This window comes from Durio zibethinus, chromosome 17 (genome assembly GCF_047325235.1).
Source record: "Durio zibethinus cultivar Kanyao isolate XHJ-2024 chromosome 17, ASM4732523v1, whole genome shotgun sequence".
NCBI lineage: Eukaryota > Viridiplantae > Streptophyta > Magnoliopsida > Malvales > Malvaceae > Durio > Durio zibethinus.
The window spans coordinates 1663143-1687379 of record NC_143178.1 but is presented as its reverse complement, the minus strand read 5'-3'; the positions used below and the strand labels follow the sequence as shown (position 1 = coordinate 1687379).

General features: G+C 34.3%; 5 protein-coding genes across 15 annotated transcripts; 3 read left to right on the top strand and 2 right to left on the bottom strand.

The window, feature by feature from the left end:
- Positions 1–1478: 1478 nt before the first annotated feature.
- On the bottom strand, positions 1479–7747 carry STRS1 (DEA(D/H)-box RNA helicase family protein). 3 transcript variants are annotated; one of them, XR_016329000.1, is made up of 13 exons: positions 7155–7747; positions 5672–5796; positions 5427–5534; positions 4793–4873; positions 4420–4498; positions 4104–4189; positions 3974–4030; positions 3805–3872; positions 3208–3276; positions 2663–2756; positions 2154–2318; positions 1959–2071; positions 1479–1770 (listed from the first exon to the last, which is right to left on the bottom strand). XR_016329000.1 is itself a non-coding variant. In XM_089745931.1 (13 exons), the coding sequence occupies exons 1-13, from the start codon at positions 7711–7713 to the stop codon at positions 1727–1729; spliced, it is 1638 nt and encodes a 545-aa protein (XP_089602057.1). In that variant the 5' UTR covers positions 7714–7747; the 3' UTR covers positions 1479–1726. The 3 variants fall into 3 exon arrangements, 2 of the variants coding, with proteins under 2 accessions (XP_089602057.1, XP_022717040.1); XM_089745931.1 differs by having other exon boundaries at positions 1959–2061; XM_022861305.2 differs by having other exon boundaries at positions 1959–2051.
- A 1841-nt stretch (positions 7748–9588) lies between these two features.
- LOC111275778 (geraniol 8-hydroxylase-like) lies at positions 9589–13141 on the top strand. 2 transcript variants are annotated; one of them, XM_022861296.2, is made up of 3 exons: positions 9589–10541; positions 11710–12101; positions 12337–12475. In XM_022861296.2, exons 1-2 carry the CDS (start codon positions 9672–9674, stop codon positions 12088–12090), a joined length of 1251 nt encoding a protein of 416 aa, XP_022717031.1. In that variant the 5' UTR covers positions 9589–9671; the 3' UTR covers positions 12091–12101; positions 12337–12475. The 2 variants fall into 2 exon arrangements, with proteins under 2 accessions (XP_022717031.1, XP_022717026.1); XM_022861291.2 differs by lacking the exon at positions 11710–12101 and having other exon boundaries at positions 9613–10541; positions 12337–13141.
- Positions 13142–13412: 271 nt separating this feature from the next.
- On the top strand, positions 13413–15301 carry LOC111275769 (geraniol 8-hydroxylase-like). Its single transcript, XM_089745928.1, has 2 exons — positions 13413–14368; positions 14529–15301. Exons 1-2 carry the CDS (start codon positions 13487–13489, stop codon positions 15141–15143), a joined length of 1497 nt encoding a protein of 498 aa, XP_089602054.1. The 5' UTR covers positions 13413–13486; the 3' UTR covers positions 15144–15301.
- A 735-nt stretch (positions 15302–16036) lies between these two features.
- Positions 16037–20195, top strand: LOC111275752 (secretory carrier-associated membrane protein 4-like). Of its 3 annotated transcripts, XM_022861268.2 has the most exons (12): positions 16037–16263; positions 16986–17087; positions 17173–17235; positions 17407–17440; positions 17541–17663; positions 18167–18229; positions 18329–18422; positions 18528–18573; positions 18653–18720; positions 19071–19116; positions 19401–19466; positions 19896–20195. In XM_022861268.2, the coding sequence occupies exons 1-12, from the start codon at positions 16207–16209 to the stop codon at positions 19926–19928; spliced, it is 795 nt and encodes a 264-aa protein (XP_022717003.1). In that variant the 5' UTR covers positions 16037–16206; the 3' UTR covers positions 19929–20195. The 3 variants fall into 3 exon arrangements, with proteins under 3 accessions (XP_022717003.1, XP_089602056.1, XP_022717009.1); XM_089745930.1 differs by lacking the exon at positions 19071–19116 and having other exon boundaries at positions 16071–16263; XM_022861274.2 differs by lacking the exon at positions 19401–19466 and having other exon boundaries at positions 16072–16263.
- Positions 20196–20393: 198 nt separating this feature from the next.
- Positions 20394–23396, bottom strand: LOC111275723 (Membrane fusion protein Use1). 6 transcript variants are annotated; one of them, XM_022861245.2, is made up of 9 exons: positions 23250–23395; positions 23071–23168; positions 22883–22950; positions 22637–22709; positions 22284–22396; positions 22065–22169; positions 21674–21773; positions 20691–20898; positions 20394–20619 (listed from the first exon to the last, which is right to left on the bottom strand). In XM_022861245.2, exons 1-8 carry the CDS (start codon positions 23380–23382, stop codon positions 20722–20724), a joined length of 867 nt encoding a protein of 288 aa, XP_022716980.1. In that variant the 5' UTR covers positions 23383–23395; the 3' UTR covers positions 20394–20619; positions 20691–20721. The 6 variants fall into 6 exon arrangements, with proteins under 6 accessions (XP_022716980.1, XP_022716972.1, XP_089602055.1 ...); XM_022861237.2 differs by having other exon boundaries at positions 20394–20606; XM_089745929.1 differs by having other exon boundaries at positions 20394–20606; positions 23071–23163; positions 23250–23388.
- Between the last annotated feature and the right edge of the window lie 841 nt (positions 23397–24237).

Here is a 24237-nt window from a genome sequence, read left to right as displayed (position 1 = left end):
ATTCCTACTTGGTCTTTCGTATTTAATTACCAGGAAAATTTCCTCTTAACCTGCCAGAAAAGTTATAGCAATTGCCCGACCTTACCATGAAGTGATGAATACTCCTGGTTCACATTTGTCACCATCAAATAAATCAACTTCCAAAAGTTTTTTAGGTTAATTTGGTAGCTTCCCAAGATGGGTTTGTCAAACTTTTTGTAAATATTAAATATCGATGATCATCTGATAACATCGATCAGCTAGGCAATTACTAGACATTTGAGGAAATCTGGCAAATTTTTTTATCCAGTTTGAGTAATTTTAAATTTCATAAAATTAAAATGAAAATGGACGCCCACTCAATTACGCAGCAAGAACCAGTGAAAGAGTTTGGATGATATGGACATATATATCGATAGTCAATTATAACCATAGACTTTGTAATGTGTTTTAGCAGTTTGACAATTAAAATAGCTTATCTGAAGTTGTTGAGAAAGAACAAGTTTGGATTAGAAGAGTAGAAAATAATATATTTTTAGTTTTTTAGTCATTTTCTTTGATATAAAAACTAATATTTCCAAAAAAAAAAAATGATGCAATTCAAAGACTAAATGAATTATATTATTTCTTATCTTGCTAGAATCAAATTGAATTGAACAAAAATTATTAAAGAGCTCCCAAGGACCAAACTTTAACAGCCACAAAAGTGGATTTTTCATTGCAGAGAATATTCGCTGTAACAATTCTCAAACTATTCAAACTAACTTCATCAGCACTCAGAGCAGAGTGCAGAACAAGACAATCAAAAGCATGAAAGCTGCATCTTACTTATCCAAAAAATAAGAAGCAAGAAAGATGCATCTTCATTGTTATATGAAGAAAAACGGCCCATTAGCAGCCATAATGCTTGACATTTTCTTGACCTGGAACCGTGTAGATAACATTACTTTGACAAATTAGACCAGAAGAAAACTTTGCACATATGACATCAAATTTTGTTTTCACTGTGCATTTGCTTCTTTCATATGCAAATTCCAAGTCTTTGCCATTCCATAAACTATTTTCTAAAAGCTATTAACACGTTAAAAGGAAGCTACTCTGCATGTTAAATGCAATTTCATTTCTGGTCTTCAAACCTCGCTAATAGAGAAATGTTGGTCCAATGCTTCAACCAAATTCTTAGACTATGGCCTTTTTTATATAAAAGAAAATAGCTACCGTTAGTCTAAGTTTTTCAGGCCCACAAATAACAAAAGATTGCAGGAAGTTCCACTGTTAATAAAACTTCTTTCTCTTCATCAGAAAGCAAGCTTTTCCAAAAGTTCAATTCCAACAAAGACAAGAAAAAATCGAGGACTCCTTAGAAAGAATACTTCATTAAAAGTTTAATAGTCCTGACTCTAAAGCTGCTAGGCCTTGATTAATTGATCAAATTCAATTAACCGTAGAGAAGGACGCATTCCCTAGTCTAGAAAGGCTTGATGATAAACTGATAAAAATTAGCAAACAAGGTTTTACATTTTTCATTCCATCAGTAGAATGATCCATATGCAGATCAATTGCTGCTGTCACAAAAATGACTAAAAAATAAATAAATATGGCGGAAAATCATTGAATAAAAGGTAGTGTACCAGTTTCTACAATCAATTCTACAAATTTTGCGGCAGGCCCCCATAAATTTTTGCAATACATGCATCAGTTTTCATCATCAGAGTTGTCAAATGTTATTTTTTTAGCCTTTGGAGCATCAGCAGCAATTTCTTTGAAGTGAGCCCCATATAGCTTGGACTCCTGCATTAAGACAGGCAACAAGATAACCAAACTTATACAACTAGTCCAAAATTCAAGATGCCATTGCCCATTAGTAATAGAAGTGGACATGAGATATCTCCATCAACCACACACTTGAATGTGAACATCTCTGAGATGCATGCAAAAAAGAAATGGGAAGATAACTACAGAATGGTAGAAAGACAAACCTTTTTCTTCACATGGGTTCCAAATTTCAACAGTGCAGGTGGTACAATCTGCCCAGCTTCTTTGAGAACATTTACCAGCTCTCCAGCAAGTCCCTGCCACAAGCTTGTCACCACTTGAAAAAATAATGTTGACTAGGTTTTCCACAGAAATGTTACATAGAGTTGAGGACATGGAAGAGTCTGTATTTTGTATACCTTATTCTGCTGTGTGAAGAATGTGTGAGCAACACCCTTCCTACCAGCTCTTCCAGTCCTCCCTATCCGATGTACATAATCCTCTGTAGTGAGAGGAAAACTATAATTGATCACTACTTCAACATCTGGAATATCCAATCCTCGAGCAGCCACATCTGTAGCTACCTGAAAAATATGGTCTCAAAGTACCAAAAGTTAAACCAGCTACACCAATACAGCTGGAGAAATAATGAATGTTCTTTGTTAAACATTAATAGCGCAGGGGTAAATGCCCAAAGAAAGTAATTAAGTTTACCAATCAAATCTTAGAAATGTCTGGAAAAAGTCAAAACGTGGTAAACTTGACATCACCCCAGGTTCTTTTTTTTTTTTTTCTTGTTGGACCATTGTAACACATAAAGAATACTACTAGGAATCTACAGATCCCATTGATGTTACCAACTTTGAGTTTCAGTAGAAAGATTAGAACAATAGTTTTTTAAGAAAAGAAATAATTTGCAGGAGCATACCATCAAAGGACAGCTTCCCTTCTTGAATAATGATAGTGCCTTAGTCCGTTCATGTTGTGCTTTGCGACCATGAATAGAAACAACATTCCAACCACTAGAAAAACAAAATAAAATAAAGTGAATAAAAAAAGAAGCTGAAATGAAAACTCGTTAAAATAGCTACGTTGATTCTTTAGCAGATTGAACCAAAGAATGGGACTTAAATTTTGATGCCGTTAAGTATACACAACTTTTTTTGAACTTTTAAAACTAACCAACTTGAACTATCAAGCATTTTTTATAATTTATTTAATTTCATAAGTCGCCATTTACAAGAATGTCAATAGTGCATGCCGAAGGCATGTTGGATTAACATCATCAAATTAAATTGATAAGCGCTGTTGCAGATTTTAAATAGTTCAAGTGCTTAACTTAAGAAGACAAACTGGAGACCTATAATTGCATCCAACTTAAAGGACTACCAGAATACTACCCATTTTATTTAGCTGATGAATGGAAATTTCAAACTTATTGATTTAAAATGAGACCAGGGTGGTCAAATTTACCTTCTTCGAAGCATATTTTCAATACGATCAGCTTCTGCCTGGTACAAGACAAATACCAATACTCTATTCCTGATTGAAATGCAAACCTCCATGTCAATACGATGTAAAATAACTATAAACAAAAAATAATGAATATATAAATAAAGATAATAAAATAACAGAAGAATACGAGAGCTCTAGTCAAGTTCAAGTAACTTGAGTAACAGTATGGCTCCAACATAAAGCTTTAGTCTGATGCCAGAGGGCTTATTATCCCTAAAAGGTATGCCAACTACTAGGACAAATATCCTATCAAATGAAAACAATATTCATAATCTACCAGAAATCACAAGGATTTCTTGGATGGCTAATATAATGAAACTATAAGGAAAATTTTCTGTTTGCTCCTATATTTTCTTGGTTTCCCTTCTTTTTCAATCTTTGGTACATGTCTTGTTTACTTCTAGTTTAATTTATTTACAAACCACAATATTTTTTCATAAACAATTATCAAAGCCAGAAAAAGAAAATAAATTCACATTTCTTATCGAAGCAATCTCCAACTAGAAGAATCAAAACAAAAAATGTGTATACTTCAACAGATATGAGAACAAATACCTCTTAGATTCATGGTATTTCTTCAGCAAAGCAGTCAAACGCTCATAACGTGAATGATCATCCAAAACCTACACACGACAAACAAAAAACTGTTAATAAAAGCAAGTGCCTATCCATACAGAATAAGTTAATATGAAAGATGGTTTAAGTGGGTTATGTGAAAACAGACCTCCACTATCTGCATAACGTCATGGTTGGCAGCTAAATCTTCTGAGCCAATCACAACCTAAAAGCAAATTCATTATTTACTCAAGTAAATAGGAAGCCATGATAATGTCATCATCCATGAAGATATGTACCTTAACAGGATTAGGGTCCATGTACTCCTGAGCTAATCGATGAACTGCTGAAGGCCATGTAGCACTAAACATTACCATCTGACGAGCTGCACAGGTTTAAAAGAGATATGAGAGTCTCCAACCTAATTGCTTATGCTTTATCCTACCAATATGCATAACAATTTTTCTTAGCTTGATTGAACCTGATGTTATCAATGGTTAATAATATTTACTCTAGAGTCATAATCAACCGTAAAGCTCAAGTATCAGTAAAAGCTTTAAACTTAACAACTTCTCAGAGTCTTTAAAATTCCAATGTATCAATGAAAACACATACCAGAACATGTCTTTCCCAATATAAAGCGAACATCCTCTTCAAATCCCATGTCCAGCATTCGATCCGCTTCATCAAGGACCTACATAATATTAATTCACTTTTACTTAGTGCTTACATACTCCATCTACTCAAGAAAAGGGACATAACAAGTATCACCAAAAGCTCTATGTTCAGGCAATCGGAACAGGCTAGCAACTATAGCAAATAAATTGAAGCGGTTGTACTGATTAGTTCCAATACATTCAATGCCTAAAACAGTATGTAATGGTCAATTATGGGGAAAAATAAATTAATTTGACATAGAAATCACTGAATAATTGCTAGATAAAGGGCAATGCAAGACAGTAATGACTATAGAGGAGCATTCACTTACCACAAAAGATACCTCCTTAAGCTGACAAACTTCCATATTCATCAAATCCTTCAAACGACCAGGGGTTCCAATTACTATATCCTAAGATAAGAGGGAAATCCATTTTACATTAGGCCAATATAAGAAAATATAGAAACATTATCCCTCAAACATGCTGGCAGCATAAATTTAAACAAAACAAGCAAAATGAATAAATTTAATTTAACAAGTGGAAAAAAACATGTGATTGCAAGCCACACCTTTCACATAATCTATTGAAATCATGATAACAGAAAGCTTCAACTGTTTAAGACTCAACCAGACAACTTAACAAAACATCTCAGTTCCATCAATATTCAAACATAGTTCACTTGCAGAATCACATTGTAACGTGGCTAAAGAGTAAACACCCGTTTTCAAACATATCCTTTTGAAAGCAAACATATATGGAAGAATAAACACATAAAATTATAACAACAATTGTTTAAGCAATAAAGTGCCTCACCAGTCAGCAGTTCCAAGAACATTTGAAACAAAACCAGGAAAGAGAAAAAAGGATGGCATATGCTAAAAATAACATATTTAACCCAAAAAACTAAATAAGCACAGCCACATATAAAATAATTGAACTGAGAAAGGAGATAGCATATCTTACAACACCAGACTTTAAAGAAGAAATCTGAGGTCCTTTGGCGGTTCCTCCATACAAACAGACAGAATTGACATCACATGATTTTCCAGCACCACACAAAACGTTAAATATCTGCCACCAGAAGTTACACTCTTAAGAAACAAGTCTTAATAGATATTATGCATTGTCATTACATATCTGAAAAATGAAATTTAAATATATACTATATGCAAATTGCTAATGCAACACCAAGCCAAACAGGTGCATACTTGTTCAGCCAACTCTCTTGTAGGGGAAAGCACAAGGCAGAGCGGATTCTTCCCCTTTGAGGATTTACCATTTCGCTTGCTCAATACATGCATCATTGCCGGTACCCCAAATGCTAAGGTCTTGCCTGATCATAAAAACCGATATCACAAAATAATAGAAATAAACTTAGATTCAGCATTCATAACAATTTTGTTAGCCTCGAAATGATAAAAGCTTTTGAAATGACAAAACAAAAATTTGCCTAACTTGAATCAAATTTATTTCATCTCAAATTGAACATTTATCCAGCCTTCTATCTTGCCAAAAATTATTTTTGAACTAAAACAAAACATGTTATGGAAACAAAATGAATTTTGGACAATTTGGGATAAAAGGAAGAGATCGATCTCTTAGGTGAAGGGATTGATCCATTTTTCTTCCAATAGCCTATCTTGGGCAAAATTTTCAAAAAATCAATCGATCCCCTCTCTGTAAGGATCAATTGGTTAGGGTTTCAAAGTACCTAATCGATCCCTTTTAAGGGATCAATCCCTTTTTTATAAAAAAGAATATGGGGTTAAAAAGTTGCAAAAGGGATTGATACCCTACATAGGGGATCGATCACCTGGGTAGGGATCGATCAGGTCCCTTACCTGATTGATCAGATAGCCTTTGTTTGGCAAGAATATTGGTTTTGTTTCAACTGACTCACTCAATCCCCTATATCTCCTGATGCCTAAAAAGCCCCAACGACTATTATTTTATCTGAAATTTTGCAGGTTTCAAGCATTAAATGCAAACAACGGCTATCTCACTCTTTCAACATATAAATGAAAGTCTCCCACTGCAATTGAAGAGTATGAAGAGCCAAAAAAACTTATTGCTTCTATCTACCATCTTCTCCAAGCATTAAAAAACATCCTAGCGTGAGAAAAGTGAAAAAATTCTTATTTTATCTGATTTTTTCTTGATATTCTTCTCAATCTTGATTTGTACTTTAAATTAACAAAAATCCAACCTTAGAGAGGTTATTTGAGTTTGCAAAAAACTTCAAAAATTTATATTGTGAGATTATGAGTTTAAGGAGGAGATAACCCTTAAGAGATTGTATTGTTTATTGTATAGAACTTTGAAGAGTTAAGTTGTAACTTTCAATACATAGTGGATTGAACTCCTTGACAAGTAAGAGCAGAGGCCGTAGGTGCTTAAAGAAACCTCTATAAATTTTACGATTTGATTTTCTATCTCAATCTCTTGCTTTTAAGATTATTAGTACTCATATTTATTGTGTTTATTTAATTAAAAAAACTGATTTGTGAATTTTGCGATTGCTCGATATTTATTTTTGAAAATTTTATTATCAACCAAATCACTCCCTCTTGGTTTAATTCAAGTCTTTGAGCTAACAAATTTCAAAAAACAAAATAACTAAGAAACTATCCAGTAATAAAACCTTGATCATGTAACAAGTAACAAACTACTTAAGTATAAAAAAGGAAGTACCTGACCCAGTTTTTGCAATTCCAATAAAATCACGACCGTCCAATAAAAAGGGCCAGGCATTAGCTTGAATGGGAGATGGGCTACTAAAATCCTTGCAGCAATCCAAAACACTTTCTGGTAACTTAGAGTCAGCAAACGATTTCAACGGCGCATATTTCGCTTCTTCAGCGTTCTTTCCACTCACTATCACCTTCTCCCTCCCATCAAATTGGAATGAACCTTGTTCTTCCATTCGAGTTTGAATAAATTCCCCATTTTCCTCTTTCTTCAGCTTTTTGTTCTTCTTCTTCTTCTTCTTCTTAGGCTCGTCAGCCCTTTCTTCGTGATTCCCTTCTTGGGTTTCACCTTCTTTGTTGTTTTCTTTCTCTTTCTTGCGTTTTTTCTTCTCTTTCTTGCTCTCTTTGGGCTCAATTTCTTCGGTTTCTTGGTGCTTCTGCTTCGCATCTTCTTCACCTTGGTCTTCTGTTTTCGCTAATTTGTTCTTCTTGTTCATTTTCTTCATCCCGAATGCTTGATTGCTCCTGCTTTCTGGGGCTACTGGTTCCTTTGAGGGAGTCATTGTTTCAAGCTGCGCTACAAAGGGAACCAAACCCAAAGGGTGAGACGGGTGGGAAATTAGGATTTTATATTAGGGTTTTAGTTTTCTAAAGCGCGTAAACTTGAAACACCGCCATTTGACTTGGTTTTTATGGTGGGCAAAAGAGAGCCAGTTACCTTGGGCTTCCGCCCATTTAACGTGCCCTGGAACCATAGTTCTTTCACAGATCCAAGGTCCAAATCCTAAAAGGCCCCTTTTTCTTTTTATTGCTCAAAAGAAATGTAGCCATTATCTCCCTAGACTGCAACGGATAGTCCCAAGAGGAGAAAAGAAAATCTCAAAATCAAATCGTTGGTTACAATTTGCAAATTTTAAAATGCAGCAATAGTTACGTTTAGGATATGTTAATACTTAATAACCAGAATGGAAAGTGAAAGGGAGTCAACGGTTCGCTTAAAATTAATTACTACTGGTTAAAAATAATTTTGTTAGGTCGAATTTGAAGGAAAAATACATCATATATAATATTGTTTTAAAATATACATAAAAATTAGATAAAATTTATTTACATAAATGCTTAAGTGAATAACCTATATTATTAACACATAAGATATTTTAAAATAATTTTATTTAATTAATTATTTAATTTTTAAAAATTTTAAAATTTAAGATTTTATATTTATCAAAGTCTTTTAAAATAAACATATGTCTAAGAATGCTTACTTAATAACGGCTAGAAACATAGGTTAAGACATGATCCTTTTTTTTATCTATCAATCATATTTAAATTAAAATTTTAATATTTTATCTGCTAATAAATTGCTATAACTTATAACTTCATCTTTGATTTTTTTAATATATATATCGACGAATACTAGTAATTTTCATCATTAATTTTTAATATATAAATTATAATCAATTATATTATTTTATATAAGCTCATATTAATCAATATCACATATTTCTTCCGTTTCATTTTCTTTATTCGTCTTCTTTAGATGTCCGAAAATTATAATTTCTTTTCTTTTTGAAATATCTAAACTCTTATTTTTTATATTTAAAAATTATTTTTTATATATTTTTTTAGTTTTTGACATTTAAAATCATAAAACTTTGATTTTATAATTTTAATTTTAATATTAAATACACTAAAATCAAAACCTTTTTTTTATTTCATGAAAATCAATCACCCAAACAAATTGAAACTGAGGGAGTTTAATTTGTTTTAAATGTAATTTTAATTATTTTAGATTAGGACCGACCATTGGCTCATGTTATACATAATGTTCTAGTTCATCGCACCAGTCAGCTCCTGTTGCGTACATTCCATCTACCCCTTTATTATATATTCCTTTAATTTCCTTTTTTCAATATTTATGGTAGGTAGATTCCATCTACCCCTTTTATTATATATTTCTTTAATTTCCTTCTTTCAATATTTAGTGTGGACTTTATTTAGCACTTTTTCAAAGTAGTGATGCATTAGTTATGATTATGGTGATTATAATATACTACCTTACATTAATTAATATTTATTAAGCTGACATATAATTAAGTTTATATTTTTTTTGGCCAGCTAATGAGATAGTTAGGTTGTAGGGCATTTATATTTTCTCTCTCTCCCTCTTTCCTTATCACTAATTAATATTTTATTTAAAATTTATGTTTGATATATTATAAATATATCGATACAGTATATAATGTTAATAAATTGAATAATATTTTATTAATAAAATAAATAAATTATTTAAAAAAATTAATATTTATTTATTAATAAATTATTACCATCGAATTTATTAATAATTTTTAAAATTTATATATGGCATCAAATATAAAATTTCCCTTTTATGTACAGACGTCAGTTGATTTTTCTACATCCCACATGTCGATTTTCGTGTCTAAAAAAAGGTGTTGTACGGATAAACTTTGCTGTCGTTTAAATGCTGTGATCCTCGACACCGTTCAAGAACAAAACGAAAATGGAATTAATCTACATCTTCTTGTTCTGCGTCTCTCTTCTCCTCCTCTTCCTTCATCGCTCCTCCTCCCGCAGCCTCCCTCCAGGCCCCATGAACCTCCCTATAATTGGCTCTCTCCATCGCTTAGGCTCTCATCCTAACCAATCCCTGTTCGAGCTAGCCAAAATCTATGGCCCTCTTATGACTCTCCGCCTTGGTTGTGTCACCACCATCGTTGCCTCCTCCGCTGAAACCGCCAAACAAGTTCTCCAAATACACGACCAAAACTTCTCCGACCGTACTGTTCCTGATGTTGTCGCCTCCCAGCCTAACCCTGAGTCAACCCTTGCATGGGCCCTAGGCGATAGCAGGTGGCGCAACCGCCGTAGGATATGCAACACCCAGTTGTTCACTGTACAAAGACTCAACTCTCTTCAACACCTTCGCCACGAAAAAGTTCAGCAACTCATTGAACACATCAAGAAACAACGTGTTTCAGGGTCCCAAGTTAACATAGGACAAGTTGTTTTCGCTACGGCGCTGAACTTGATATCCACTACGATCTTTTCCATAGACATCGTGGACCCTGAATTCAATACAGCTCAAGAGTTTAAGAACTTGGTATGGAGGATAATGGAGGATTCAGCAAAACCAAACTTATCAGATTATTTCCCGATGATAAAAAGGTTTGATTTGCAAGGAATAAGGAAGCATATAAGGCCTTCGTATACGAGGTTGCATGAGATATTTGATGAGATGATTGATAAAAGAATGGAAGCTAAAGCATCAAATTCCATGACCAGAAGTGGTGATTTGTTGGATGTGCTTCTTGATCAGTGTGAAGAGAATGGGTCTGATTTCAGTCGCCAAAATATCAAGCCTTTGATCCTGGTAAGCATTTCGTTTAATTTTGCTCATAGGATTTTTTATATTTAATTTTTGAAATTTTGATTAGTTATGTTTATAGACTTTAAAGCTATAGAAACTGAGGTATGATTTCATAACAAAAACAAAAATCAATGGTAAATAAAAAATTTCAGCTGTACTGGCGATGATGACTTCCTTTTGTTTGAAGATATCTATATTTTCCTCGGTGACGTTTACTTGTGCAAAATTTATGTCCATTAATGTGAAAAATTATTAATTTATAAATGGACTGTCCGTTTGAGTGGCTAAAAATCACATCGATCGTAGATGTTTCTAGTAATGCTTTACCTGCTATCTGGAGGAAATAAATCAAATCAAATCAAATCATCTAATATTTTTAATACTACATGAAAAAATGCACTTAGTAGGCACATTATTTTACCTAACGTACCAGTAATTGATTTGTCTCATTAAAAAAAAATGAAATAACATTCACTTTTAATTTGATTTTGGGATTGACACTGTATCGTCGGTTGAGTACATACTGATGATAAACTAAACACTATTCTTAAATTTTTTTATTGATTTAATGGAAAACAACTCAGTCCGTAAAATAAATAAATCAAAATTACATAGAATAATAAAAATATTTATTTTTTTGTTTCACATATATTTAACAAAATTATACACTCAATTCATCAAATAACTTATTTTTTAAAATATTTTCTTTTAATTAAGTCTTTAAATACATCCCGTTTTTTCAGGTTTTAGTTATAATAATTGTACATTTTTTTTATTCATAAGAAGACATAATTCTTATATTTATATATATATATATATAAAAGGAAATCATGACTCAAAATAAAAATTTTTATGTTCTTATAACACTTTCTTAATCACTAATGAGACGAAAGACAATAAGGAGGATGACAATAGTTGTAAAATTTTGAGTAGCTATATATGGTTTTAGAAATTGACCCATTACTTTAATTAGTTTTCTTACGCCAATTAGTGGGTAGTACTTTGTTTTTTTCTTTGATTTTTCTTTGTTTCTTTTTTTTTTTTCTTGTGCTTACTAAATATATCAGTAGGATAGGCATCCATCCATTGAATAGTACCATTAGCTTCTAAAGCTAACTTTGACAAACAATGGAGCAACACTATTCATTCACGAAGCTGCATTTCCATTCAGCGTAGTTCGTCAGCAAGAGTTACGTCATCAATAATGTGCCCGACTGGAGATAGACTTCTTTCTTTCTGTAAAATTAGCTTGACAATCAATAAAGCATCCCCTCGATCTCCACTCTCTGGAAGCCCATCTCCACCCCCCATCTCACTGCCATTAGTACTGCCAATGCTTCTATTGATGCAGGATCCCTACACGCATAAGAAGCTCACAGATTGCCCCCATCAGTTCTCCCATACTATTCCTAATTACTGCTTCCATCCCTTCTTTCCCATTCACGCAGTCCAAAGCACCATCAAAATTGATCTTGATGGTATTCCCCTCTGGTGCTTACCGGCAGCCTTGATTTTTCCTTTCCAGCACAACATGTTGTACTTGCCACGCTGATAGTCCTCCAGGTAGGAACTTGTAAACCTTGTTGTTGCATGACCTGTCCTATGCATATTATTCACTACTGCTCTGTTTCTGCTGCCCTATACAGCCCAAGCAAGGATTAAATACAGATTTGTTACTTGTGACATTAGCGGGTGGTACTTAACTGTTGTAAAAAAGTTTTGGAGTATAATTTTTATAAAAAAATTTCATGGAGAGTAAAGATTAAATACAGATTTGTTACTTGTGACATTTAAACAGGACTTGTTCATTGCTGGAAGTGATACATCCGCAATAACAACAGAATGGGCCATGGCAGAGCTCCTTAAAAGACCTGAAGTGCTACAAAAGACAAGAAGGGAACTCGCAGAAGCTATAGGCAATGAAAGATCTGTGAAAGAATCAGACATGGATCGACTCCCATATCTTCAAGCTGTTGTCAAAGAAACAATGCGGCTCCATCCAGCTGCTCCTCTTCTCCTACCTTATAAAGCCAAAAATCATGTAGAAATATATCGCTACATCATACCAAAGGACACACAAGTTCTGGTGAATGCGTGGGCTATTGGTCGAGACCCCAAATACTGGAACGACCCTTTTTCATTTTGCCCTGAAAGGTTCCTTGATTCCAGCTTAGATTACAGAGGTCGTGATTTTGAGTATATACCATTTGGAGCAGGGCGAAGGATATGCCCAGGCTTGCCTCTTGCAGTTCGTATGATGCACTTGATGTTAGCTTCTATGGTCCATTCGTTTGACTGGAAACTTCCTCAAGGAATCAATCCAGAAGACTTGGACATGCAAGAACAATTTGGAATGACTTTGAAGAAAGCTACACCACTTTGTGCTATTCCTATTTGGGTGTGAAAAGAGTAATGAACAAAAAGGGGTAAATTATCATTATGTATCTTTCTTGAACATTTTAAAGTTTATGCTAAGACCTTTGTAGGAGTGATTGTCCGGCCATCCGAATCCCAAAGAACAATCACTATTAAATATGTTGATTGGATGTACGAGTTAATGACGATGAGTACCATTTTCTTTTCGTAAGCTACGATTACTATCATAGTAGTACTTAAACCAGTTAACGGCCGTTATATGTAATTATTTATATATGATTAACATAGAAACACACTCCTGAAGTTTTCACTAGAAATGGAACCCAAAAGCCTCACCACTTGTTTTTTTTAATTAATGAACAAAAGCAAGGGACGAGACATGGACTAGTAGGAGGAAGCCTGCCAGCCAGCTACCACGCTTTTCAACGGTTGGTCCATTTTATGTGTCTTTTGCTGAAAAACGTTTATAATTGTCAATTTGGAAGGTTTCTCCAACTTGAAAATCAGTCTTTATAATCGCTTTGCATCAACACCTCATACACAGGACACCCACAGGCCACACTCTAACCAAAATGGAACTATACATCATCTTGTTTTGCATCTCCATCCTCTTCCTACTTTTCAAGCCCTTGTTCCACTTCTCCAAGGCTTTAAACCTTCCTCCAGGTCCCACTGGCCTCCCCATTATTGGCTCCATCCATCGCCTAGGCCATCATCCAAACCAATCCCTCTCCGAGCTTGCCAAAATCTATGGCCCCATCATGACTCTCGGCCTAGGCTCCGTCACAACTGTAGTACTCTCCTCCCCTGAAATGGCCAAACAAGTCCTCCAAACTCATGCTCAATCCTTCTCCGACCGCCCAATTCCTGATGCTATTGCTTCCATGCCCAACCTTGAAGCCTCCTTGGTATGGGGTCCTAGTGATGACAATAGGTGGCGCAAACTCCGCGGAATATGCAGCACCCAGTTGTTCAGTGCACAAAAACTCAACTCTCTACAACACCTACGCTACCAGAAAGTTGAGCAACTTATTGAACATATCCGGAAACATTGTCTTTCAAGTTCCCAAGTTAATATAGGTCAAGTCCTTTTTGCTACTACATTGAACTTGATTTTCAGTACAATGTTTTCAATTGATATTATTGACCCAGAATTTAGTAGAGCTCAAGAGTTTAAAGATCTGGTGTGGAAGATGGTGGAAAGCGCAGGGAAACCAAATTTATCGGATTATATTCCGGTGTTGAAGAGGTTTGATTTGCAGGGAGTGAGGAAGCATGCAAGGCTGCCTTATGACAGGATACATGAGATATTTGACGAGATGATTGGTAAAAGAATGGAGGCTAGAGCATCAGATTCAACCGCCAGGAATGGTGATTTCTTGGATGTGCTGCTTGATCAATGGGAAGAGAACGGATCTGTTCTCAATCGTGAAACAATCAAGCCTTTGATCCAGGTGAAAATTTGACTTTTCTTGGTAAATTTAACCCTTTAAATTAAGGCGATAACTCCTAAAGTCAAATGATGTAGTGTGTGAAACTTAGCTTCAGGCTAATCAAATAGTATATGCTACACGTAATGCAAAATTTACATGTTCAAGTCTGGCATTTTGACAGAACTTGTTCGTTGCTGGAAGTGAGACATCTGCAACAACCACAGAATGGGCAATGACGGAGCTTCTTCGAAATCCTGAGGTGATGAAAAAGGCAAGGAAGGAACTCATTAAAGTTATTGGCTCGGAAAGAACTGTGAAAGAATCAGACATCGATGATCTCCCATATCTTCAAGCCGTTGTAAAAGAAACCCTGCGACTCCACCCAGCAGCCCCTCTTCTCTTGCCGTATAAAGCAAGAAATGATGTAGAAATCTGTGGTTACACCATACCAAAGGGCACTCATGTTTTAGTGAACGTATGGGCTATCAATCGAGACCCAAAATATTGGAATCAGCCACTAACATTTTACCCAGAAAGGTTCATTGGCTCCAAAATAGATTACAGAGGTGGAAGCTTTGAATTTATACCGTTTGGAGCAGGGAGAAGATTATGTCTAGGTTTGCCTCTTGCCACTCGGATGGTGCACTTGATGTTAGCTTCGATGATCCTTTCGTTTGATTGGAAACTTCCTCAAGGAATCAGTCCAGAAGACCTGGACATGCAAGAACATTTTGGCATGACTTTGAAGAAAGCTGTACCACTTCATGCCATCCCTGTTTTAAGAAAATATGAATAAACATTAACTTAGCGATAGGGCTTGTTCGTTTTAGTTATGTGCTCTTGCAAATTTGTTTTTTCTTTTGATTTTGTTTCTTCAAATTAGCTGAAATGGCCCCTGGAGGAAATCAAGACAAGCTTACCAAAAAAAAAAAACTTAAACCGTGATTAAACACCAATAAATCCATTGAAACAGCGGTGTTATTATTATTTTTTTATACTCTTTTATGAGTAATTATTTTTTTTAATTTTTAATTTACACTTAAACCTTCATACTTTGTTATTTATCTTATAAAAAAAATATTACGTTTATAATTTTTTCTCAAACACATAAATTTTAAGTATAATTGTAATATCAATAATATATCAACTGATTTAAAATTTTATATTTATTAAGAGCAATACATTAGGTAAATATAAAAAAATATTTCTTTAAAATTATTAAAAATTAAATTCAAACTAAATTTAAATATGCTTCTTACTTACCTAATTAAAATAAAAAATAGAACATAATGTAGGTAAAAAAAAAAATCTAAATTTAGGGGTGAGGCTCGTGACTAAGGTAGCTAAAGTTCATTGGAACCGAAGAATCATATTTAGGTAGTATCTAAAGGTGGACTGTCCGGTGTCCAACGCTTGACCAACCGGTGAAGGCCGCAGCCTACAAGATATATTTTACAGTTTTTTTTTTTTTTTTTAAAATGATATTATTTTCTTGAACTTTGGACAAGCGATTAGTTTTTGGCAAATCTACCGACGCTTGTGAAAGCTGAAAACGCGTGATGATTACGCCACTTTACTCATTACGTGGCAATCACTGATTTACCAGTTTTATGGTGCAATTACACTGAAACTGCCACGTACATCCATTTAAGCAAATAAGTAACACTGTCTGCCACGCAAGCCAAACTCGTCACTATTTCAAATATGAAGGGCAAATCCTGAATATCATCTATTATCCCGCGTCATTCACAAGCCAATCGAATTTACACGAGTAAAGTAGTGTTTCTGTCTCCCTGGTAACTCACTCAACAAAATTTGGCCTATTTTGGAGAAATATTCGGATCTGAGACACAGAGAGAATGAATCGCCACCACGATCCTAACCCCTTCGATGAAGAAGAAGTCAATCCATTTTCGGTATTGAATCTCATTTTTCGTTTTTTAGTTTCTCTTTTTTGCCCATCTCAGATCTGGATTTTTGTTCTGTTTACATGTGCGGTAGGGGTAGTTTGGGGATTAGGTCTCGGGAAGAATGGATCTGAGAAACCTGCTTGCTAAAATTTCGGGGAGGAAATGGCTTTCAATTGTTGAATTTCGTATTTACTTTTATTGCAATTAATGGGAAAACTTTGGTTTATATGACTTAACAAGTGAAAATTTCCGTCTCTTAACTTTTGTTAAATGGCTTTTATTTTTGAACCTAAAATGTAATTTAAATTAAAAAAGTTTTATTTCCATATTTATTTTTTGAGTTTCTTTAAGACGAATATATAGTCATCGTGAGAATAGTTTGGCAAATCTGAAATTTTCGATAAATAGTGATATTAACTTAGTTTCAAAATATGGTTACCATAATTTGGAAATTTATGGACCGTAGAAGTCTAATATAAGTTAGATTTGAGTCTAAGAGGGTTCTTCATGTGATTATGTATGTAATAACTTTGATACACGCTTGTAATGTTCATAGTTTATACCATGTTAAGTGCTGTGTTTTGAACAATTATTAATCAGCATGATTTATATCTCTGGTACAGATGTTTGCTCTTGTATTGCTTGGTCATATTTTGTTGTTTAGGTGTGCATTAATTTAACTATGTTTCACTGTGCTCTTTGGTGTTACTTATTGTGAGTTATTGCAGAATGGTGGTGCTGTGGCACCTGCACGACCACTGACATCCGAACCTCTGGGTTTTGGGCACAAACATGATGCTACAGTGGATATACCTCTGGATGCAATGAATGTAATGAAGTTTCTATTCCTATGGATTTCTATAGCTTGAATGCACATGGGATGACTGATTGTTGTATTGGTATTGTTAATTATAGGATCCAAAGAAAAAGGAAAAGGAGCTTGCAGCTTGGGAAGCTGATCTTAAAAGAAGAGAAAAGGTTAATTTTAACTTGGTGCTTGTTTAGAAGTGTGAATCACTTGCTTTTTTTTTTCTTTTTTTTTTTTTTGTTAAACAAAGTCTCCATTTGGGCAGTGCATTAAGTATACTCATGAGTTTTGAGTTTAGTTGCTATTTAACTTCTTTTTTTTTTTTCAATTTTATTTCTCAGGACATAAAGCGAAGGGAAGATGCTGTTTCCCAAGGTAAGAGAATAGGAGCATAAGCAACTGTTTACCTTTCCTTTCTTTTCAAGTATTGTGGTAAGGTGCTAATGTTCTCTCTTTTTCATTTGTGGCATGTCAGCTGGTGTTCCTATAGATGACAAAAATTGGCCACCGATTTTCCCAATCATACATCATGATATAGCTAATGAGATACCGGTTCATGCTCAGAGGTTGCAATATCTTGCATTTGCAAGTTGGCTAGGTATGGAGGCTAATCTTTCTGCTCTGTTGTTGTGGATATTTCTCTGCTAATATAGGTTACTGCTTTTTTAATGTTAATTGTTTAAGTTTTTATATAAACGACTATCTTGTAGATTTTATGGGTATAAGTGTTTGCAGTGAATTTTATTGTCATAGCACCTTTTACTCTCTGTCCGTTTTTCACTCTAATGATTCTAAATTATCCTTTTCTCTTTTAGTTCTTTTCCAGTTTAATCATCAAATACTTAATAATATTATTATCTTGTGCATACATGCTTGTGTGGATGCCATTCCCGTGTAATGGATTCAAAGCAGTTTTTCTTTTAATCTTTTTATTGTTTAAACCTGGGAAATCTCATGTTGAAACCATCCTTGAATCTTCACTTAACAGTTATAGCATGTAATCTTTTTGACAGGTTTTGGCAATAATAGAAAACTTTACACCTTCCCTACCACCTCCTCATTGTTGGTATCACTGACATGCTTTCATTTTTATTGTTTCAGGCATAGTTCTTTGTCTTGTTTTTAATGTTCTTGCAGTGATTGTCTGTTGGATCCAAGGTGGTGGTAAGTGTTTTTTTGACTCTTTGATATTTTGTGTTTGTTGTGGAATTTGGTCTGGGCATGCAATAGTGTTTGTGTTCTAACATGGTTTATACATTGTAGGTGTTAAAATTTTTTTCCTTGCTATAATCTACATGTTGCTTGGAATTCCTCTTTCATATGTGTTGTGGTATAGACCTCTCTACCGAGCAATGAGGTAAATATATAGTGATTGGTACAAATATTCTATATGTAGCATGAAAATTGAAAAATTTTGGAGTGCTGATGGTTGTTCTTCTGGGTTTTTTGTTTCACCTTGCAGGACAGATAGTGCCTTGAATTTTGGTTGGTTTTTCATGTTCTACTTGGTGAGTTTAGTTGTGATCATTCAAGGCATTGTTATTATTTGGTTGATTTATGTTTAAACTGTTTATTTGCTTTGTATAGCTCCACCTTGGATTTTGCATTTTTGCAGCAATAGCTCCTCCTGTTGTCTTTCATGGAAAGTCATTAACGTAAGTTCTTCATTCCCCAACTTTATCCTGAAGTCAGGACCTTGAGTTGGCAAATTTGTTGATTGTCCAAGCAAATTCATGTATATGTTACGTTGTTATGAATTATGTTTTAAATGTGATTGACTGTACAGATGATCCAGGCCTTTTTAGCTACTGTTATACACATTGCTAGTGACTGGGACATTCTATAACCCTTTTGTTCAGTTTTGCCTGATCAAACTGCTGCTTGTTAGCTGTTTTTATGTTCTTTTGATTTTATCTTTTGATGCCTCTAGAGAATCGCACTTCAACTTTGTATTTTACGGTTACTATATGCAGTTACTATATTTTTCTATTGCCTATAATTGCAGTGGTATCCTGGCAGCAATTGATGTCTCTGATCATATGGTGGCAGGGGTAAGCTGTGTTACTTTTGCATGTTGGAATTAGTTATCTCTTATTAGCAGCAAGTTGTAGGAATCTAAGGATTTGGGTTCTTCTCACCATCTCAAATGTATTTTTGTGTTTGGACAAATATAATTTAATAATTTGGTACCATTGTTTGGACAATGTACTTCAGAGGAGAATAATGAGAGATAGACGATCATACATGGATGCTTTGCTGAAGATAGAGTCCAACTTTTTTTTAACATTATTCTGTTGAATGTTTGGGCTTAACTAATTTATTTGTACTTTTACAGATTTTCTACTTTGTTGGTTTTGGGTTGTTTTGCTTGGAGTCACTGTTAAGCCTGTGGGTTATTCAGGTTGGAGACATTATATCTCTTTACAGTTTTAATTTTTTTATTGAAAAATTATATTTGGCTATGCCATCATATTTTTCTCTTTTAAGATTAATTGGACTCTAATTATCCTTCATGGTAAGAAAAGTTTCTTGTAGTTTTCATTCTTCTCATCTTACATCTAATAATACATAGAATTAGTAATGTTGCACATGATTCTGCTCTAGTTGGTTTGAAAATTTTTGCCAATCTGTGAAAATTGAAAAGATCTATATGATGTGCTTGAGTTCATTGAACCAGTCTCAGAATAAAATAAAACCATTTATATGATTCATTTCGTAGCTGCTGACACTCATTGTATTTTGTCTTGCACGTTATGCTGCTTTGCTTTAATGTTTATTCGCATTTTGACTGAATTTTGCTTTTTTTTTTTTGGCTTGTTGATTTGTGCAGAAAATTTACTTGTATTTTAGGGGCCACAAGTGAGATATGAAGTGAGGCTGTGGTCCTGTTGGGAATATTCAGGGTAGTTTAGTATATATATACACATATATATCTTTTACCTTATAAATATTGTGTTTATCATTTTTATGATTGCTGTATGGATTCATGTGATGGGTTTGTATGCTGAGTTAGATTCTAGTAAATTACAGTTTTTACTGCCTTGAGAGAGTGAGAAAGAGAGGTCAATTCATTATCATCGCAAATCTTTTTTACCTTGTAATAATATTCGCAGTGTTTTGTTAAGCATAATATCAAGTGTTGCAGCCGTGGGAAACTGATTGAAACTAGATGGTAAATGCTACCCATTAGCAAGAATATATATATACACACACACACACACACACACACACACACACACACACACACACACACACACACAACGCCACCAAAAGCAAATCGTATTTTAAGTTTCTACCTGGGGGGCCTGCATATGCTTCAATGAAAAAATTTTATCAAAAAACAATTTATTTTACCCATTTCATATGATTATAGAGAGAATGCTCGAATACATTGTTATGTAGGAAAAAAATATATTTAATGAATCAACGTGCAGAACTAAACAAGTTTATCTTCTTCAACTGGTAGCAGCAACAATTACAAAACTTTGTAATTCCAGTACTCCAAACCTTAATTCCACTGACGGTAGCCAGTCACTCAACCCTATATGCAACACCTGCTCCACTTCAATAAAACATGAACAGGAGCTAATCATGATATGATTCATTCTAATGCTAGTAGCATTACCTCATCGGACCATCCAGGAGATTGTCCTAATTCATGTTGCACGAATCAGGAGCACAACCATGATGAAAACACATATCATGACAAAGATCAGAAGCCATTGGAAACATGTAGTCTTTGAGGTTTCTGAATATATCTGCATGGCACGGACATTTGCATGTCCAGTACTAGCAAGACTATGCTCAACTGCCTTCTCTGTGGAATCAAGTATCTGCATTCATTACGTAATCGGCTTATAAGACCAAAAAGCAAACAATTGTACGACAAAACATGAAAACGCAAGATAATTCCTGCATGCATATAATAGGTACAAATGCGAGGAGTTGCATTAGAAAAACATGAAATCCCAAGTGCTCCTTTATTTAAACAAAAGGGAAGACAGGAGATGCATAAACTTGGCAAAAGTCGGGAAACTTGCATTCCCAAGATCTAATGGGTGACTTACATATGAAAAACACCACTTCAATTGAAATATGTTATTTCCATTTTCACAAAAGAAAAAAAAAAGCTAGGCCAAATAGACAAATGACAGATAACACATGAGGAACAACAGAACATGCTATTACAGCAACCTTTATCTTCGAAACCTAGCCGTCAAGATAGTTATTCTTAGAAATGCTGGTTTTGTTATAATGCTGAATTAAGGTAATCCCACCATTACAAATAAAATAAACCATGGTTCAAATCCAGACTGAAATCGGGCAATTAGGATAGTCCCAAGCACTTAACATGAAAAATTCATCTCTATACTCACAATGCATCAACTCCCCATGTACATTTTGCACACTAAAAAACCACACAAAGCTTCATAGTTTCTTAATATAATACGGATGTAAACATACAAATAAGAAAAATTATATGTCAATTGTCTGCATCTGTATCGTTCAAAACATCTAAGATTGATATATGTCATGTAGTATCAAGAGAGATTAGAGATGTACAGACAATATAACTAATAATAGAAGGCTTAATAGTATATAACTTACTTTTTCAGTGTTTTCCAAGGACCGACTCATCATAAGACTACTCTCTTTAAGTTGCTGTGCCAAGCCAACCATTTCATCTGTTAAGTCTTCTTGAAGCTTTCTGTTTTTGAAGAAAATAAAATAACAGTCATTAGCAACAACAAAAAACAAAAAGCAAATTAAAGTAAATAAAATGGAGATATCTTCCAGCTTTATAATCATGCAGGCTAATACCATTAAAACATAACTTTGACATAACAAGTAAAATCCCAGATGCGTCATTTACTGACCTCATCACATTTACAGTTATTTTCAGCAAAGAGATATCATAATTTATTCTTAAACAAATGTTAACTGTATTCAGGACAATTTATAATTGCCACAACACGTCTATAACAATATCTAATGATACCTGTGCTTCTGTATGTGTGCTTGTGCTGCAGCATCCAGTTTGATAGGTGCTGATGTATCAGCCTCAGTGGGGTCATGAGTTCTATCTTTGTTGCTTGAGGTAGGCCTGTTCAATGGCTCAAAACAATCAAAACAAAACTTATGGTAAAAAAAATATATTTAGCATTATTCAAGAGCTAATATGAACCAAAGCCATTCTCAATGCTTAAGATTTACTTACACAACTCTCCTTCTTAAGCCAGGGGAAGAAGGCATGTGATTTTCTGCATCTGATTTAGGATTCTGTTTAAAAGTGTTTCTTGTGACAGGCTCTTCGGATACCTTAACATTGGGCTTGAAATAACGCATATAGAAGAATGGTTAGCAATGGCAAACTCTATGGATAAATCAAGAGACAATGCACGCATGTGCAGACAAGCACAAAGCATACACATTGATTCAGCAATGGAAGAAAAAACTCCAATGAGTATAACAAAATTTAAATAATTCCTAGCATTTTAGGATTTCATTTTACCAATTCAGGGTATTCTTGAAATCACTATAAGATAGGTTTTAAAGAACATATACACGCACCAGTGTGGCAGATAAGCTTGAGGCAATATCCTCAATCTTCTCTGAATAATCATTGAGCACGGCCTTTGAAACTCTAGGGAAGAAAACCAATACAAATTGGAAAATCAGGAACAAAAAGATTACATCAGTTGCCAAAGAGGAGTAAAGACGAATCAATATTCAAAAAGCAGCATGACCTACTTTCTTATATTACTGTGATCCACATAATAATACATATAAAAGCATAATAAAGGAATAAAAATGAACCTTGGTAAGCCTTCTGGTGTTCTCTCTTCAGCTAATTGTTCTAACAGTTCTCGTAAAGTAGCAACATACTGCAAAAAAAAAAAAAGTTGAATTCTTTACATTAAAAAAAACAAACCCATAAAGAATGGAAACAAAATTCGAAAAATAATAATAATTAATAATGAAGGTTGAAACATGAGTGGACATACATGTATGAGTTTAGAACGATTCTTTTGTTGGGGTGCAGCTGCAAGTAACCTCCGAAAATTCACTTCTGTTTTACTCATTCCCATTTTCAAGCCCTGCCCTTTAACCCAATTTTGTAAGTAAAAGAGAAACAAACAAGACTAATAAACAAATAAATAATTACAGAGCAGTTTCTTCATACCTTTTTCGATCAAAGGAAGCTGATTAAGGGATGGGGACTTAAATACAAAAGAAACCCTTTCTAAGAGAGATGCAAGGGTATCAATCGAAGATATAGTAGTTGAAAAAATATAATTGTCGGGAAAACTGTTCATCACCGCGAACGATGAAAAGGAAAAACAGAAATTGAAAAAACATTACCAATCGTGTGAGAACACGTGTAACTCATTCCAGGCTTGCAGGACAGGGCAGCTCGAGAACGGGTCCTTAAAAGACCCAATGAAAGATGTGTTGGGCAATGGGATGGACACTAATTTGGGCCGGATCATAACTTTTTCTTCATTTTGTTGGAGTCGACTTGGGTTGTATGCCTAAATCCAAAACATCAAAGGATTCGGCTCATAAATACAAAGATTCAACACATAAGTTAGCATGTAATGTAATTAGCACACTTGACACTTACTTCCTGTTTAAATGAAGATTGCAATAATCTTCCTTTGATCATTTTCTTGATTTTGGAATAAAGTTGGCAAAGCTTCATACTCTGTTTTTTTTGCATAGAACATTCAGTTGCAAAGACCCTTAGTTCCCCAAAGGCATTTGCAAATGGTAGACTTGTTATTCTTCTTTTTTTTTTTTTTTTGGTGGATGTGAAAATGAATTGGCCATTAAACTTTGACTGTTGACAGTCCAGAGAATGAATTTCCCATATCACCTCCACAACCCCAAACCCATCATCATCTTTAACCATCCACCCATTTCATGCTACGTGGCACAGAAATATCCAAACTAAAACAAATAACCACCAAGCATCTCCATGCACTATGTTGATCTATCACATTCACATATCATATGCCATCACCTCATCAACAATTCCAATCTTTTTTCATTAATTATAATAATAAACGAAATAAATATCTAGTTCTAGTATACTTTATACTTTTGCTAAGGAAATGAATTTTGAAATGACTCTTTTATCCATGGTCATTTAATTCAAGCCCATTCCAGTC